General features: G+C 33.3%; 1 protein-coding gene across 5 annotated transcripts in view; it reads right to left on the bottom strand.

Annotated features, from left to right (window-relative positions):
* LOC118272604 (collagen alpha-1(XVIII) chain) overlaps positions 1–20,010 on the bottom strand; it is a 92,010-nt gene that overhangs the window by 30,281 nt on the left and 41,719 nt on the right. For all 5 annotated transcript variants that reach the window (XM_035589206.2, XM_050707951.1, XM_050707952.1 and 2 more), the window contains exons 2-3: positions 7,175–7,224; positions 4,933–5,447 (exon numbers count right to left, since the gene is read on the bottom strand). In XM_035589206.2, the coding sequence (XP_035445099.2) occupies positions 4,933–5,447; positions 7,175–7,224 (565 nt within the window). The remainder of the gene's footprint in view (positions 1–4,932; positions 5,448–7,174; positions 7,225–20,010) is intronic.

Here is a 20,010-nt window from a genome sequence, read left to right as displayed (position 1 = left end):
TGATAAAGAGTCCCTCTGTGACTCGAAACTAGTAGAGCTTTTCTCCATTAATTTATGTAAGTAAACCGTGTTTTTAGTTAATTTAGTATTTCTCACGATAGTTTTCATTCTTCATTATAAGTTGTGATTATAAACGATTTAGTGCACAGATTTGTATAAATCAGGTAATATACACACATTCTTTTTCATATTTCTCGATAAATATTAGAAATTACCTCCCATTTATTCGGCTTGAAAAACGTTACGAATTATCATTAGTAAACATGAAAACATTATCTTATTGCTAATTATCCCAAAACAAAATCTAATCTCATCTAATTCTATCAAATGCACATTGTAATTGAAAACGGTTCTCCAAAGATTATATTCACAAAAACGTGCGAAAAACAAAATCTTTACAGCCAGCAACTAATAGACAAACAAGATCCTACTCACATATAAACTCTTTTAAACCAACTTTTTTATTATTTTATTCACAAAAAGCCAACGGCACGCGCTTTACGTTCACAGGAGCGTTCTAATTTTGAAATTTAAACTTTGTTTTATCATTCTGTAACAGAATTTCATAATTAATTTTAAGGTTTTGATATTTGTTATTAAAATTTTGTAAAGCTGTTTATGTGCCGCTTTTAAAACACCCACTCTTCGTTCTTAGTACTACCTAATTGTCAGTATAATTTGAAAGCAAGGGATATCTATTAACATTTTCTCTCTAATTAAGTTAATTGAAAAGGTATTTAAATGACAAAATTAAGAGACCCACGCGTTGTCATCATTAGATGTCATAATTAATGTTTCGATGTTTGCAGGCGTAGTTTGAATGAAAGTTTATTTAAAAAAATGTATCTTTATTCCCTTTACAAATGATATGAGAACCAATTTTTTTTTTTTGTATAAGCCGGTTAACGAGCAGACGGATCACCTGATGGTTTTATTATTATTTATTATTAATTTAAGGGTTATTAGAAAATCGGGGATTGGAAAGATTGGGAAGAGGGGTACCTGGGTCGCGGGTAACCTCAATCGCACAACGAAACACAACACAAGCGTTGTTTCACTTCGATTTTCTACATTCTCACACTTGTATGATTTCAATAGCTTCTTAAAATATTTTTTATAATTTGTTTTTGTATAAGTTCTGGGATCTAGATTGCCAACCTTTAGACTGAATGTAACACCATAAATTGAATGCGATATCCTGTTAATTATTATAATTACCTATATTTGAAATTATTATTTATCTGTCATGGCTTAAAAAATAAACATTTACACAACATACCAAAATTATAACGAGCTCCTTCAAAATTATTATTTTATTATTACATTTCACACAACACAAGACTCAGTAAATTTCCTCCCCTTCGCTTTAAGGTGCTTTTCCACCATAGATGGGATATGCTCTGTTACTGTAGACGCGTTTGGCTTCCACCACTCATATTTATTGGTACACATAGCTTAGTACTAGTGGTAACTGACTCAGCTATGTTTTTTATATGGAAAGATGCGTGTTGTGGATGTGTGCTACGGATGGCTTCCCTACTATCGATACATCGCATATTCGAGCTGCGCATCTTCCTCGCTTAATATTAGTACTTTGCTGTGGAGCATCTTCATAGCACGTAACTCTTACTCGCAGCAGCTCCATACTTAGTTTAGTATACTTATAGCATATGTATACTCGCATCACACTTTAGCTATTAGAAAGAAAGAAAAATCTATTACATCTTCGTAGCATAGCTACATATACATCTTGGTGGAAAAGCACCCCTAAAATGGCGTAATTTAATTAAAATATACATCTATATCCCTCGAACCAGCATCAAGGCGTGTAAACAACCTTTAACGGCCAAAATATAATCTTTCATACACACATGTGTGACAAACTTAAAGTCCAATTACACTCCCCTAGAATCCCGTAAATTGAATGCGAATTATACAAATTGTATAAACAATAATTCAGTAACACATGGCTCGTAGGAAACACGCTTTAATTAAGTAATATAGCGTGATTTAATATTTAGGTTTAGCTACATTAGGAACTAAGTTAGTTGTTGTTAAAGTCTAGTTCTCAGTTGCGAAAGTTCGAGGCAGTTTTGCAGTGATATCGTGTTGAGTAAATAAGTTAGTATCATGATTGTTCTATGTTCAGAGGAACAGAAACTTCTAATCTAGTAAGATAATTTTCTTCCAATGAATTCTAGTGGTTTTGGTGGCCACGAGGTTTAAGACGCCCGCTTCTCATGCATGCGGGTTTGAAATCTACCAACAGCAAGTACTAATGTGACTTTTTCCGAGTTATATGTACTTTCTAAGATTATTTTTCCACCACTGACAGAGCGGTGAAGAAAAACATCTTCGGCTTATTTATAATTTCCAATTATAAGTTTGAAATCGCTAACCCGCTTTAAGCAAGCATGGTGATTAATGATCCTTCTCCGTGCAAGAAGAGGTCTTTATTCAACAGTGGCCATATGTAGGCTGTTCACATGTTTTGCTACTCATGTATAATAATTATATTCACAAGTTTTTTAATCGTAAATTTTTTTTTTTTCTTCTTTACTACTAGTAATAGTCTGTTGGTATTTAACATACAGATTAATATCAGACAAGTTTTTGGCAATCAATTTTGCACTCTTTATCACGTGATATTTGTGTATAATTTTGATAAGCAAACACAAAACAGATCACGGATATAGTAGAATCATTTGTCTTTAATCTAGACTAAAATACAAAAATAACTATTTGATATAAACAGACAATCAACGCTTCATTGATTCGGTTGTAAATTAGTAGAATAGGAGTGTGTATACATTCGATGCTCGTATTCAAATGAATGTAAATTCAAGTAATAACTGATGTTAAACGAACTAAAACGTCGTGTGTCGGTACGTACCGGAATTAGGTGGGAATCGAATTTGGCATCAATATTATTTAGTCTTAATTAGAATAGAAGTGACTGATGAGTACACGGTTGGTGCGGTGGCTGGGCAAACGGCTGCCGTGCAACGGGTAGCGGGTTTGATTTTCGCACGGAGCAACTCTTTGTGTGATCCACAAATTGTTGTTTTGGGCCTGGGTGTTATGTGTATGTGAAATTATATGTTTGTAAACGTATCCACGACGCAGGAGAAAATCCTAATGTGGCTCAAAGATATTTTAAAAGAAGAGAAGTAAGTTACAAAACAATACGTAAAACCAGTGGATTGATTTTTGCTAATATGCTAGAAAACAATCACATTCACAAGTTAATTAAAAATAATCTAGAAAGGGCAATTAATGTGAAGGTAATAAAATGTTGTCAGGCAAGTAGGGACCATTGTTTTGCGATTTGGAACAGACTTATGCTCAGTAGAAGACCACCTAAGCTGATGATATGATCAGACTCCTATAAATAAAAACGTTCACTCTATTAAAAAGTTAAGATCATAATCAACAGTAGCGCCCTCTAATAACAGCAAAAATAGTAAAATAGAATTCATTGATGTGTTTTTATTAATGAAACGTTCTGGTTCTTACACTGTAATGAGTGGGTTGTAAAATAACACGAATACATGGGTGAAAAATTTTGCTGAAAATACACAACCAGTTACAATTCTATGAATGAATATAAATATGTATTAACAATGTAGGTATGTTTATCGTTCATTACGTTAGAGACAAGATAATATACATAATTAATGTTGTTTATAATTATTTACGTTCCACACCATTTAACTTAGGTAAGTACGTCTATGATAAAGTTTATCAAATGAATGACGTTGATATATAATTATACATATATGTATTTAAAAGGGTGGTAGAACCGGAAAAAAGGTCAGCTTGTTTGATAATACAATCGTAATAAGTACCTATCTTTAGCAGAGAGTTACCGGAGCTCTGGCTTGAAGAGCACGAATAGGAACGTGGTGGTTTTTAGACAGTAAGAGTCTGACACTCCCTTTTACCTCAGCTTAGGCGGGAAAAGTCAATGGATGATTCTTCCCATCTCAAAAAAAGAAGAAGCATACTCTTTATAACTGAAAACTTAAATAAATAATTAAGGAACCAAGATAAATACTTTTATGACAAACGAGAAGCGTAATATTTTCTTAGAATTTCTTCCTCTTAAGTTAATATTTTACTATCTATTGTTTTAGGAACTTTTCAATCACCTCTTGAAAAATTAACCATTCATTTCTAAAACTAAACCATTTATATTTCCTACTTCGTCTTAACTTAACTTTTGACTCTTCAAACTAAATAACTTGTTAACCCTAATACGTCTACTAGTTAGACCTAACAAGTCTTATCTAATTCTACATTCATCATAATTATCGTGAATCTGAACTTTCCGGCCATGCTCCGTGTGAGTCACCGTTTACAAACTACACAGCATATTAACATTGGAAGCAATTTAGAAGGTACTTAATTAGAGAGAAGAAAATGTTTCTTTTTATGTTTAAAAAAGTCAATATTAGCAGACTATACAACATTTGACTACTCATATTCAGAACTGTATATTTTAAACAGAGACTAGGCAGTGACACTTTCTAATAGACTATGCGTTATGCGTGTAGATTATGTCAAACTCCTCATTTATAGAGGAAAACTCCTTTTTTGTACTTTAGAATAATAGGGATGATGACGGGGTATGAAAATTAAAAATCTATTTAGTCCGTCAATTAGGTAATGAAAAAATATAAGACACGTATTTTTTATTTTGTCGTATAGGTAAGAAAACTATTCTTAAATTAATCTAATAAAATTTTACAGGCGATGTACATAGGAATATAAATTATCTGCGAAAGTATATGTTTCCGTAAGAAAATAAAAAGTACGTATTTAATCTCGTAATCGTAATTTTCAAAATAATCAACAAGACGGACATTAAAATAAAAATTAGTCATCTAATCTACTTAAGAAAAAAAAATTAAAACTAAAAAGTCCACTCACCTCAAATTTAAATCTCTGTGACACAGCTACATTGATCTCCATACGGTCCGTTAGCGCTATACTGTCCAATTTTTGATCCAAATACAGCGTATTTGGTTGCTTACTGCAGTTCACGTACAAGTCCGCAGTGTCATCATGTACATACATCACAAGTTTGATCCAATTATCTTTGTAATTCTCATTGAATAAGTATTGAATCGATTCACTTAATGTGAATAATTCGGTTCTCAGTGTGATTCTGGAAACGTTCTTTCCAGCCGGTTGCAAACATAAGCTCAAGACGATAACATCATTTTGTTTTATAGAAAATACGCAGAAGGATTTGCTTGTATACGATTTAAATGTTGACGATACAAGAAATGGAGGTGCCAGTGATGTGCCTATAAGGTCTGTGCTGGTGGGATCAACTGGAAACGCCTCACCGCTGGTAAATTTATATGAGAAGCCACCAGGTGAGAAGGATTCTTCAACTAATTCGGTGTCTGTCGGTGGCTGAAGCAATGTGTATTTTGTATCTGGAAAATAAAATTCAATATCAAATAACAAAATAAAAACATAGGCTTATGGACTAATATTCAGTAGTCATCAAGTTGTAGCTAAGAATTGAGATGATGGATCAAATTAGTAATACTTGTAATTGGACAACTGAATAATACCCAAAAATAGACATCAATTATTTCGTTTTAAACAGAGAGGAGTGGAAGGATGGTATGGAGACCTTTGTCCTGCATTGGGATGATCATGGTTGAAATCTAAATCTAAAGTTACAAAGTTGAACTTCAAGCAAAAGATAATCTGAAAGTATCGAAAAAATATTATAAAATTTATTTTTTTTGGTTGATAAAATTCATGTGAATTAGGAATAAACACAAATGCAATTTTAAGACTTTTCGTATTACATTTTTAACACGATTGGATAGCGATACTACACTTGAATGGACAGGTAAACTTTATACTATAGATATATAAACATCTTAGTTAACACAAAATTCTTATCTATGTCTATTTGTCAAAGTGGAAGCTAACAAATAGCTAAGTTAGTAACACCCCATCTACTAAGTCATGCTTCGTTTGAACTGACGACGAATTAAGTAGGTGAGCGAGTTATATATTTTTTTATGTTTACTCACATTTTCATGTATGATGCCCAAATACCAGTTTATATTTGATAATAATATATTATGTGTAGTAGTGATTATCAAATATCTATAAAGTCAATGATGGTTGAAAAAAAACTACAGCATCAACAATTATTTTTGCAGAAAACGTCAGAAAATTGAAAACTGGTAGTTTTGTACGAATGGTAATGTTGGTCAACGAAGCAATTATGGCATATTTTTTATAATACTTGGTATGGCCTAATCTTAATCCGAAAATTTCGAATTCTGACAGAAAAAACCAAACAACTATTGTCAAAAGTCGATTTCAACTCCAAGATTTTGAATTAAGAACGGTCATTCATTTATGGCCTTAAAGGTAAACTTCCACAGGCTCGCATCATACGCATCGCACACAACGTATTTTAGTTGGTCTGATCCGTATCGTACGTATGCAGTCAATCCGTTTGATGCGATATGTCCCGTGCGATGCGTATGATGCGGACCTGTGGACGTTTATCATAAAAGAACATATAAAATAACTGACTCGATCCTTGTATCGTTCAAACGAAGCACAAAAGACGCTACCGTATAACAGGCTGGTGTTTACACCCTAATCTTGATGAAGCACTAATGGTGACCGTCACGGGAGCTTTTTGGTGGCGTTCGGTATTAATAGGATCTTAGTCACCTCACTATTTGTGTATTTAAACCCGGCTATAAGACGTATACCGTATCGTCTTTTGAATAAGGTTCATTATTTTATGGGATCCCTTCTTAAGGCCTTCTTCTTCTTGTTCTTATCTAATCCACCATTATTTTTAACCGACTTCAAAAAAGGTAGGTTCTCAGTTTGACCTGTATGTACCGATTTTGATGCGGTTTTCAGCATAGTATGTTTTGAACTTAGGAAAAGGTTTTAGGGATATTACCTGACTTAAAAAAGGATGGGGTGAAGAAAATTGAAGATAGTTCCCATTTCTTTTTAAATTTTAATCTTATTCTCTTCTTGGTACTACAGAATTGAATTCTTGGGTTTGGAAAATTGCTAGACAAAGGCCATAATATGGAGAACCAACATTTTTCTCACTGTAGAAGTGTTTCAAATGTATGAACTACGTATCAAAAATAAAAATAATAATTACCAAATGCATTTGTTGTATTTAACACGACGTATGTTGTTATAGCAATATATCTGAAACAAAAGAAAAATAATTATTATTAAATTCATCCTCATCAACAGCCTACTGTGGCTACTGTTGTCCAAAGGCCTCTTCTCTTTTAAAACAAAGGATGTCTTACCAACATCTCATTATGTGTAAGCTAATATTAATTGACCTGTGAATAATTCTACCGATATATTTATTCATTTTGCCGTTTACATTAAAATACATTCTCACTTTCCCTTCCCCTTTAATAAAAGATTAAAGAATAGACGTCAGTTAGGAACACATGTTTCATTCAACCTACTAATTTAAAACGAGTTTTACAGCAACCCATCTCAAATAAACTGGAATTAGCTACCATCCATTCAGGAACTAACTCCAAATACTCACATTCACACTGTTAACCTTTTAGTACGACAGTTGACACTTAGTCTGATCCCTAAAGGAATGAAAAATGGGGGTGAAAAGTTCTGGAATTGAAATAGTTTGTGGTTCCAAAGCGATTGCTTGGGCACACTCGATGTCAGCGTTTTAGGATGAAAGTCTTTCGTTTAAGTTGATGGTAGGGGTTGGTTTTCGACTTTCGTAGCGTTTTTGGTGTTCTATTTTCTGTGCGGTACTCATGTTAGATTAATCGAATGTGTACAGCGTTTGATGAGTTTTGATCCAAATAAAATCTAAGATGATACTAAATAGACACATTTCATAATCGTTGAATTTATTAAGCATAGCTTGTATCTTGCTACAGATCTAAAGTATGAACCTAACAACAAGTTTAATGCCTACACAATATTATTAGGTTTAAGTTATAGTTTCCTATACGTCCCGTATGATAGTATATCAAGCACTTGTGATATTGATGAATTGAGCTCAGAATTTAAAATGTTTATTTGTACCCCTTTGTAACAATTAAACCTTTTTGAGGTTGGAAAATCATCCATTCTCCCACCTTGAGCGAGAGGGAGTGTCAGACTCTTACTGACTCAAAACCACCCCGTTCCTACTCCTGATTTTCGAGCCGGAGCCCCGGTAACCAGCTAGGTAGTCCGCAGCTCCAGGTCGAGACTATTAACCATAGCCGGAATCAGTATACTAAACACACTTACACTTAACAGAAACTTGAAACGTACAACCAAAAGCCAAACCTTCGCCTTAACAATACAATTCAAGTGACACGAACTGTACTATATAAGGTATATAACGGCTATAAATACGTGTCAGAACACAGCTGACGGGGCCACATAGCCGACTCGGCTAGCGTGTCACGCAAAGGGTTTGGGGGTTTAGACCAAGACAAATGTGTTTATTTCGTCTAAGTACTAGAACAACGTCGCCTTAGTTGTTTGTTAAGACGGTCAGTACTTAGTAGGGGCAGGGAAGATAAATATGCGGGTCGGTCTACTAAGTTAGGCTATGAGCTTAGCTGCTTTTTCTGTTGCGGTAAGAGCTAAGACGCTGCTGGTCTTAGGTATTAGGGAGATTGTGTTTCTTTAGCTTAGTATTGGCATTAAACACATTCTCATATCTTTTTCTCCTCAAAAGTTAGGTAGAGATGGATAAACATATACGATTTAAAACATAATCGTGTGTAATAATAGGTAAGCTGAGCCTATTGTCATCGAGGTGGTTTTAGTGAAGTAAAAATCCCATACTCCCTAGTCTTTCTCCCCAAAAAGCAAGACGCCTTATGAAGGCTTCCACTGTCATGAAAAAGTACCCATTATCTAATAAAGCAAGCCACTTTCAGTCTATTTGTCTTCATAACTCATCAATATTCGAGTCGAAAATTGCCTAACAAAATAATAACGTTTACAAATAAATATGTGACTACAAAATGAATCACGGGGAGTGTTCACCGCATTATCTAGAGCAAAGTATCCGAAAAAATTAAGTGGTACACAGCTGTCAAAATGATATATTACATTTGGACTATGAAAATTAAACAAGCTGTATATTCAATGAATTTTTTTAAAGCTTGTTTGTGGAATGAAATTATGTTAATTGAAGGAAACAGATCTATTTGTGGTTTATTATCTGTCCGTAAATATAATATTTTATAATTATAAAAAATGTTATACCGATTTAATTTTTGCTCATATAAAAGTAATTGTGTATACTTAATTAAGTATCTACTATTGGAATTTATAACTAATACATAAAAAATATATTGCTAAAGAGACTGCCTTGTTGGTCGAGCAAGGTATTACGGGGCTGTTTTCAGTTTTTCGATATTTTCTCACGGAGTCTGCAATAGTAGGTATTGGCTATAGGTTCACGCCCTATTACATGGGACTTATAACACAAATGATGAAAAGTGGATGTAAATTGTATAGCGGCATTAAGTTCACCTCTGCCTATCCTTTCGAGGATAAAACAAGTGACGTTCCATTCATATATGTACATATTCCTAAAGCTAAGCAGAAACAGTATCAAAACACAAAAGGTGATACGCAAGATTAAATGGCATCTAAAACTTCAGATCTATTATTAATATCAAAACAAAGGGATTATTCAATATCTGTACGAGCAATATATTATAATAGTAAATGAATATAGTATGAAAATCACTGGCGTATCTAACTACACCGACATTCAATTAAAACGTGATACGAATGTCAAAATTACTAGCGCCGCCGTCAAACGTCTTATCTTTAACCAAGTCGTTAGCGTTCATTTTAGTCAGCAGTGTAATATCGTATTTCTTCACAGACTAAAACTACTCCACACAATCATCTTGACAAACTGTAAATTTTCACGAAAAACTCTTTGTGTTTCTTTACACTGTGGCACAACTGTCGATCTTAAAGACATGTATCGACTTGTATGTGGGTCTCTATTTTACTTATACATGAAATTGCTTTCATGTTATATTAAATTAGATATTCGTATGAGGTTTGATGAGGGCTGTCGGGCAGGTATTAATTGAGCCGTGTGTAAGTATTTGTATGGATGACGTCACGACGTACGGTGTTCATTTCATTTTGTGTGCCTTCATAATTAATAGAATCGCGAGTAAGCTTTATTATCCCGGTATTTTGGGAACGTGCAACGATTGAGGCTCTTTGTGTTGCCAAATTTGTATGTACGTTATCACGTTTTGTATTAATGAGATCTTCAATAGAGAGGTATTGTTATTTCAAGTTGTTATAGTTTGTTGGTTAGAGGTAGATTGTTTTGGTTGGATGAAATCAAATTGAATTTCATAATTCGAAATTTTGATCTGGTGTATATTTAGCATGATCATTCTATTTTAGCTATGTTTTAACGGAATCTCTTCTCCTTCAAGGTGTGGAGACTTCATGAAAATTCTTCTAAAAAGGTTATTTAGAAAAGATTTTAATCAATCTTCTCAAAAATAGTGAATCAGTATTTACACTTCTTTCATCAAAAGCCTGACCGAGATATTTCTACCTACACAATAATTTCAATTAAAATAATTTTGATTACACTCCAATTAGGATTTATTTCTGTAACCTAGAATTTATAATTAGTTATAAAAACCAACGAAGACCTAATTCACTGAAAGAAAACCCGAGGCGTCATTATAATTTCATTCACGTTCCAAAAACGAGACGAACAAACAAATCTTGGTTGGAAAAATAAATCTGAAGAAGAAATTTTATTTTTATTTAAAATTAGTCTTAAATCCAGGTTGAAAAAAAGATCATCAAGTTCTACAAAAACAAACTAGGCCAGACGTAACGAGTTTTGAATCAGAGCCTACCTGAATTTTTATTAGGCTTGATACCGCTACTGTTTCAAATATTTACAAGCGAAGAAATATTACTCTTACAATCAAAGAACCAACTAGTTAAAAAAAAAATGCCTGAAATCTTTTTTGAAGTTAAAGGAAACTAGATCTAGTTTCAAGCGAATGAAAGTTTAAATTGCTGGTTAGTCAGTTGGCAATAATTTTGAAGGATTAAGAACTTGTTTTGATATGAAAAGTTTTACTCGATGTCAGTTTTTAGTTTTTTTCCTTTAATGGCAACCGAGTCTCCAGTGTTGTCGACTATGCTGCCAGTTTTAAATTGTTTTATTATAGTGATTGCATCGATTTAATCAAGAATGGGTTATATTTTTAAGTGTACGTCGTAATTATAGCTATATTTGTGGAAAAAAATGTAGTAGTCTCGAGTTGAAAATCGTTTATACATTTTCTTCTACGGTTTTGATCGTATAGTGTTTTGAAAGTAAAAGTCAAGTTGGTCCGTATTTGTTTTTTTTGGTTTTTAATAAAACTTAGTCCCGAGTTAGGATTTCCTCTTATCTCGTGGGTGCTTTTACAAACATACAAGTTCTCATACACATGGCACCCAGACCCTAAACAAAATAATATAATGTGGATCATATAAAGAGTTGCTCCATGCTGGAATCGAACTTGCTATACGTCGCGCGGCAGCCGGTTGCCCAGCCACCGCACAGTCTATACTGATATACTTACATAGTATATACTGATAATGTAGTAGCTTGAAACAGAACATTATATAATAAAAACACATGACATATAACTCACTTTAAACGAGTCAACCAAAATCTAACTTTAATACAAAGTCTAAAACATCCATTACAAATTTTAGGAATCAAAACACTAAAGCCACAATGTCACCAAGTTCAAAAGGTGCTTACAATCTTAGTTCAACTTGAGGAATCTCTATGTCAATAGTGTTGACCTCGGCCTCGGCCTGGCTTGGCCTCGCGGCTTTGCAATTAGTCTGCAGTACTTTGTGTTGGCCTGAGTTGTAGCTGACAATGTATGCAGTTACCTGAACCACTGAATTCTATTGTTAGTACGTTGAGTGAAATGTCTTTGATTTGTTGAAGATTTGCATTTGGAGTGTTATTTTGTTTTGTATTAATATTGACTTAGAATATTCGGTTTAGTTGATATTTTGTGGATATTGGAAGGGTGATAATAAAAGGAGATAACAGCACCAAAACAATTAACACCCAATCAATCTTTTTAACGTTTCTTGTGTTTTTTAGACACATCGACTTTTTGATTTTGATTATACTAATTGTAACGTGCTCAATTTGCGGCTCTGTAACTTAAAAAAGTACCTATTAGATTTTCGGCAAAGAAAGTGTTATCTTTGCTAATTAATAAAACAATAATTCAAGGAAATCATTTCCAATTGCAATGTTATGCAGACGACTGTGATCAGCTATATGTATATAAGAAACTTCAATAAGGTAAACGGCAAGCACAAAAGCCCAGTCTAGATTATTCCACATTTAGCTTTCACAATAACTTTTCAATACAGTACCCTCTATTCCTAAGCCTATAATTAACCATGTGACAGCGAACCGTTATATGCGTGGTACTCATTAGCACGTCACATAAACCAACCAATAAACGCAAGTAAGCACATGAAGCTATACACAACCAGTTTATCATGGTCTCGCTTTGTATGATCTTTCTTCATATACAACGGTCAGTTTATATCGGTTTTGTATAGATTATGCAGTCGTAAGTACACCTTAAATGTGAATGTTACTGTTTCTATTTACGACGACGACTTTATGCGCCTACCAGTACTAATTTACGTCTTACAGCTTTTCTAGTATAAGTTAATGTTAGGCTTGATATTTTCCAATGAGATTGGCTGAGAATATTGAAAATAAGATACCAATTTTTTAATATGAAATTATTGTCATTCACTGGGCATAGGTCCAAAATATTAAAGAGTATTTTCTGAAATTGAAGAAAAATCCGATTATAATTTGACAATATTATTCGCGCTTCGGAAACAGAAAATCAATAATGCTATAAACATCCCACATTATCATAGCATCTCACTAGTTAAACTTTCTACTGTTAAGAACACAGTTTCCTCTATGTCTACCATAGCAACAACTATTAGAATAACTACAAACGTTCCCACGCTATAAAAATCTTCCAATGAAATCATTATTCGATTCCAAATAGTCAATTTACAACCTAATCAACGAAACATACGTCCAACTAGAAGATGAAAGAATTCTTGATCGATACCAGATTCATCCGTCACTTTTATGTACGGTTATAGGGTTCGGAAGACCTAAAACCGAGTTTTATTATGTTTATGGTGTCTAGTACTGAGGCATGTATTTGGAACATTTTCATTAGTGTTATGTGTGACTGCTGACTATATTACGTTTTCTGATAATGGACATAAATAGGTGAAGTGTAAATTAAGTTTAATTAAATTGCTTAGTTCTTTGATGAGCGTATGATGTTGTACAGATGTATTTTTTGTTTCTCTAGATTGATTTTTTTATGATATAAGCCGGTTAACAAGCAGATGGATCACCTGATGGTAAGCAATCGCCGCCACCCATGTAAACCCAAAACACCGGAGGCGTTACAAGTGCGTTGCCGGCCTTTTGAGGGTTAGGAATTTAAGGGTTGTTGGGGGAATCGGGGATTGAAAAGATTGGAAAGGGGGAATTGGGCCTCCGGTAACCTCACTTACACAACGAAATACAACGCAAGCGTTATTTCACGTCGGTTTTCTGTGAGGCCGTGGTATTACACCAGTCGAGACGGCCCATTTGTACCAAAGTATGGCTCTCCCATGCATTCATCTGCATCTATAGTATCTGGAGCGTTTGTTTCATTGAAGAAAATGATTATCTACATGTAAAACTGGCTAAAAGTGGTTGTAACAAAGATGTCTATTCGAACTGAGCGTTACATGTACCCCTTAAAGAGATAAAAGGCGAGGCATTACGGCATGTTTTATTCTAGTTAGGTTACTAGCACCGTGGCCAGATCATTTGTAACTGGGTCACTTTATTCGCGACCCAGAATAGTATCCCGCTGTCAGCAGTGGGCCGCGAGTACAGAAACTCAACGACTTTGTACGACACGAATGAATGAATGGATTTTTTATTTTTAGAAAACCTTTTTTTGTTTATTCTAATGAATGGTTCATGAAGTTACGTGTTGATTATAATTTTGAGGTCTTACATATTCTGGGTCTAGTTGACAATATTGCTTCAAAATTAAGCAAGCTAAAATATGATTTAGCTTTTTTAAGGGGAAATATCATCAATTTACCATCACCTTAGGCGAGGCGAGAGGGAGTATCAAACTATTACTAACTAAAAACCATCTCGTTCCTACTCCTTCTTCTCGAGCTGACAGTTCTGGTGGACTGCCACTGGCTACCGGACTATGAGCCTCCTCTACATAAGAGGCTTTTAAGTTTAGCTCTAACCCACATGGATAGAGATCAGACGCTTATCAGTGGGCGTTGCTGCCCTGTCTGTATTTTGTGATACTCACGAATCTAGTTGAGACGCGAAAAAATCTAATCTGCTTTCACTATGATAAAGCTACAAAAGTAAACAATTTTGCTTAAATTAAAAAACACTACGACCTTTACTGACCAACTTTAATAGGTGCTTTGTTACTGTCTCTTTACTCAAACAACAAAACAGATGTAGCACTTATAAACAGTTTGAAAACACCTACTTCTAAACTAGTCTAGGTTTAGCACCGTCAAAGGGGGATTCTCTAAGGGATTACGTAATTATATGACTTAACACGTCACGTGCTTTGCAGGTTATACGGAGCTTAGTTGCGCTAGGTAACTTATGAAATTATAAGGTGGTGGAGCGCATTCAGAATTGCTTTATGGTGAGATTAATTTTCTGATTCTAGTGAGAGTTGATAAGCTTATTATATTATTTGTGAGTTAAAGGGACTTTTTCGATAATCGAGTGCGAGACAAACAAGTGCGACTGTCAGGTAAGAGGAGACCTCTTATCTGGCAGTCGGGTATATATATAGGGTTCGATTCCTGGGTCGGGGAACGTACTGCCGGGCTTTTTATAGTGTATATGGCAATAGTTTCATCTCCTATGTAATTATAACAGAAAAGGTGAAAAGTGGGCGTTAATTGAACAGTGGCCTAATGTGCATCTCTGTCTACCCCTTCGAAGATATAAGGTGTTTGAGCTAAATGATTTGACATTTCAAAAAGTAGCTTCACAATTAAATATTAATTTTACTTAACATTCAGCGCGCACACCCTGCGCTTGCGACTCACAGCTTTACGAACGCAATCAATCACATTAAACCAAATGCACAACAATTTATGATCCTTTAGACCAATCATGTTAACTCTACATCACGCCTCGGGCAACACTTGCATCACCGTTAAGGCAAATTAGTCCAGACCGCCATAAATTTTTAGCATAAAATGCAATGACACTTGAGTGGCACTTACAATCTTTCATTAGCGCGTCTTAACTGGTATCTTGGACGCAATCAGGCTTGTAATGACAGCCTCTGTCGGCGACATGAAATTTAATCGAATGGAAATCAGGTGTTTTTCATAAATGGACTCAAAAACAAGCTTGCAGTTTTATTTTGTATGCAAATTTCAACTTTAAATCATGTGAAATACAGTTAAAAGTTAATATCACCTACATTAAGTGACGTAACAGGGACGGATTTGGATAATTTTAATAAATCTAAAACATTTTTAAAATATTAAAATTATTATTGGTAATGTTACAATTTTAATTATTATGTTATCGGCTTACTCACGTATTGTTTTGACGAGGAACTCGACTAGTGTTTAAGCCATGCTAGAATTTTCTCTAAAAACCATAGTAATTTTAAAAATTACTCTGCTTCTATTATAATATGTCAAGAATGTGAATTAAATTAAATTTATGGTTTTGGTTTGCGGCTACACCGTACAAAGGTAATTTGGATACTTGATTAAAGTAATTTTGGGCTCGATAGAAAGTATTTTAATCAAATTAGGAGCACACGTTTGGGACAATTTGAGAAGAAATTATCTTAATTGTACGACGTAGGCGGCGGTTGTTTTGTCAATATTTTGGGTATAAAGGTATTTTATTTAATTATATAGGTATTTGTTGTGGAATGTGGTCAGATTAGACGATATTGGATACCAGTAGGTATACAAACGCAAGCAAGAATGTGTGTATGCTGTTTTTAATATTATAACTATACATATTTAATACTTTGACTGCCAACAAAAATCTATTGAAGACAAATCCTCCGTTAGCGCCGATCGCTTTTGCCTCTCTTGGTGTTTAATATGTTAAGGAGCAAATTCGAAATATCTGACTCAGTATTCGTACATATTGCAAGATCAATGTGGTAATTTCAAGACTACAAAAACTTAAGTTTATATTAAAGTAACCTTAAGAAGAGTCATTATTATGAGTTATAAATGAAACATAAAGACAGCCATAAAATTGATGAGTTCACCTTATAACAGAATTAACTGAATCACTGCACTTTATAAGCAGTCTCAATGTCAATGATGTAATGCAATACAAAATAATAATTGGCACAAATCAGTCATGGCGCCTACGCTCCTATTGTTTGACTATCATGAATATTAAATTTCTAATTGTTCATGAACAAAAAAAAAATGCTATTCCGTTATACTTTAATGTAAGTAACTGTCAACCAATTTAAAACATATTGAGAGGCCATGGTTCACATATCAAGGACTTTTAGTAAACAACTTTTATTTAAATACACCACTACAAATAATTCTAAATGAAATAAGAATTTAGAACAATAAACCGCATATGATAAATTATGACGTCATTAATTGATTTTGTATCAATAATTTTGGTAAATTTTTATCTGTATTAGGTTTCAACTTCTATATAAGTATTTACCTACCATACTAAAAATACATGGTTTGCATGTAAATAAAATATTAATAAGAGTATTGAATTTCGTCCCAGTATTAATAATTTTGTTAATATTCTAGCTTGAACAGCATTCAAGCAGTTAATTTCATGTTTTGCAGTCGCTAACGTTTTATATTTAAATAATATTGAAGAACCTAAATAATTTATAATTTAAAAGCACAATTAGTTAGAGTAAGAAATAACAATTTTAACGCGTTCATAGTAACACATTTTTCTTTGATATTACTAACAGCCTTTACTAAGCCTTAATTAGAAAGTTAATTGAACAAACATAAAATTGGTCCTTTGGAAAGCCTATCAAGAAACATAAGTGAGAACTCATTAACTTATAAAATGCTTCATACACATGATATCATTTTCTTACGTACGGAGGTAATTTTATTTTTCACTATTAATGTCCCAAGTACGTCCCTGCCTTCACGTATTAGTAATTTAAAATATTAAGTTGAACGAACATTATTAAAAATAATCACCCTTTATAACTAGCATTTACAGTTTTGAGACTAATATAAAAATCTTAAAAAGGAAATAAAACCATGAATGTGAGACTAATATAAAATCTTTATATGGACAGAAAACCATTGAAATTATAAATACCCATAAATATCTTCTTGTGGACCAAATAGGAACTAATTAATTGATCAGATAGAATTTCAACGTGAAGATTAACTGTCTAGATAGTAGTGAGTTAAATTGCAAAGGCAATAATAATGTTTTTTTAATGACATGTTATTTATTTATTTATTTATTATATTAAGACATATAAAAAATAGAAACAAAAACATAAAAATTAAAAAAATACAGAGATAAAGACTGATATTTCGACATTTAATTAAAGATTAATTATAAATATCGAAATATCTGATGAATAATGAAGAGTTGAGGTGTAATTAAAGATATTCATAATGTTATTACTTATTAACCTCGATACTACTAAGCGAAACTATCACAAAACCCAATCTTCGACTTCTTATTATTCCACAGATGGAGCCCTGTAGGGCTGATGCCTCATTCGGACCTGCGGACCTGGCGGATTTACCGGGGCTCCGGCTTGAAACGCAGGAGTTAGAGAACAGGGTGGTTTTTAGCCGGGTAATAATCTAACATTCCTTGCCTAACCCAAGGTGGGAGAAGTCATTGGATTACCCCCTTAAAAAGACTTCTTATTATTTAACTTAAACATTGAAAACAGAAATATTAACAATATTATGACAAACCCATGCCACATGCCTTTCAATCGCCACCTAATTCTTAGCTCACTCTTGAGACTGATCATTCAATTCAACATCACGATCTCATACAATAAATATATCACATAATGATCTCACTGATTGACAGTCCTAAGAATAAGGTTGCCACTTATAAGGAGAATAAATAAATAAATAAATAAAGTCTTTCAATAAAACCAGTACTGAATATATTGATAAAGATCGAACAAATAAATCAGTCAACGCAATTATATCGATTGTGAACCACTGATTGACTGGTTGACATGAGCTTCTAGCTGAAATAAGATCAATATTATTGCTACATGGTTTTGTAGGACATATAAATAAACGACGTATAAACGTAAATAAAGTTTACAGTGCAATTCAGAGCAGTATAATATGTGATTTAAGATTTTTTTTTATCAAATGGTTGACCTAGTTCGGAAATTATTAGAATGAGCAAGTGCACAAAAAATTACACATATAGTTTGGATATATTATTATATATTATATCCAAACTTTATCATCATGGAGGAGTACCAATCTATGCATGTTTTATCAAGAAAAAGTCTGAGAATTTCAATCTTTTCTTCCTCTTTTACAATATTAAATCTTTCACATTCTTTTTCGAATACTTCCATCCACTGACATGCTCTTGAATTTCTTCCGCTAAATTTTTCAATCACAAATCTTTCAGCTAACTTTTTCTTACTCTTCTTTTCTTCATTCTGTTTGTCTTCAACCAATTTTTCCAAAATTTTCACTATAGGATCCTCTAATGTCATTTTACTCACAGCTGGTGACTGTTCTTGGTTAATTTCTTCTAGAAATTGGTCCTGAAAAATCATGTTTCCAGCCTCATCGACATATGTTTTTAAAATTTCTTCTGTTGTTTTTATCCAAACATTTCTAGTTTGATATCTCTTTTTCAATGTACTTTTTAATGTAACATATGTTTTCGTGGCTTGAATATGTTTATGAAGTGATATTGCTTGATACTCTTCAGGAACCAGGTAAACTTTGTCATCTAGTGTGGCAATTGAAGTTATGGCAATGAAGTTTGACTTTCCGTCCACTGTTGGTTTAATTTGAAAAGTAAATTTTAGTTTCTCCATTTTTGTGACAGTTAATGTCGTTTTATAATATTATTTTATAGTGGCTTGATATACGGCACCGTCAATTAAACACATTGAGTTTCTCTGTAAATCAAAGTTTTATTTCAGTTAATCTAAGAAACAAATCATGAAACAAATCAAACAAACATTAACTTACATACCTGTAAATCAAAGAAACGACATTAAATGTTATTATTCCGGTGTCGATTTCTTATTTTATTTAAAATTAGATATTAACTTATTCTTTGTAAAGAGAAATTTTTCTTATTTGACATTAACAAAAGGCGTGCGTCATGACCGTCACAGTTTACTCTTTCTTAAAAACTCTAAACTACCAAAGAGTTGCTATATGCGCGCGTAAATTCAAATAAAGGAAACTATAGTTTTCTTTACATACTTATTACTTTTATACACGTTTATAGCACTTATACCAGGATCTAAAATAGTTTAGAACTTTGACACATTTTATTATATACGGAGCTTATGTCAATACTGTCTCTAGTAAGGACATATAAAAAAAGAATTTCTTTTTTGTAGGTTGAAAAATTATTCAATAACTTTTCTTTGGTGCGCGTGGTGAGGCGAGAGGGAGTGTCAGACTTTTACTGACCAAAAACGACCCGTTCCTACTGCTGCTTTACATACCACAGCCCCAGCAGACTTTCCCGGCTCCGTACAGGTGCAAAAATCCACGGATCAAACTTATTATCAATGTCAGGGTTTGATTTAAAACTACTTAGAAATCGAATACGAGTAGCTTGATAATGTTTAGCTGTACTTACAAACAGAAATCGAAAAG

This window comes from Spodoptera frugiperda, chromosome 4 (assembly GCF_023101765.2).
Source record: "Spodoptera frugiperda isolate SF20-4 chromosome 4, AGI-APGP_CSIRO_Sfru_2.0, whole genome shotgun sequence".
Lineage (NCBI taxonomy): Eukaryota > Metazoa > Arthropoda > Insecta > Lepidoptera > Noctuidae > Spodoptera > Spodoptera frugiperda.
The sequence above is the reverse complement of the archived record's forward strand: the minus strand, read 5'-3'. Positions and strand labels throughout refer to the sequence as shown.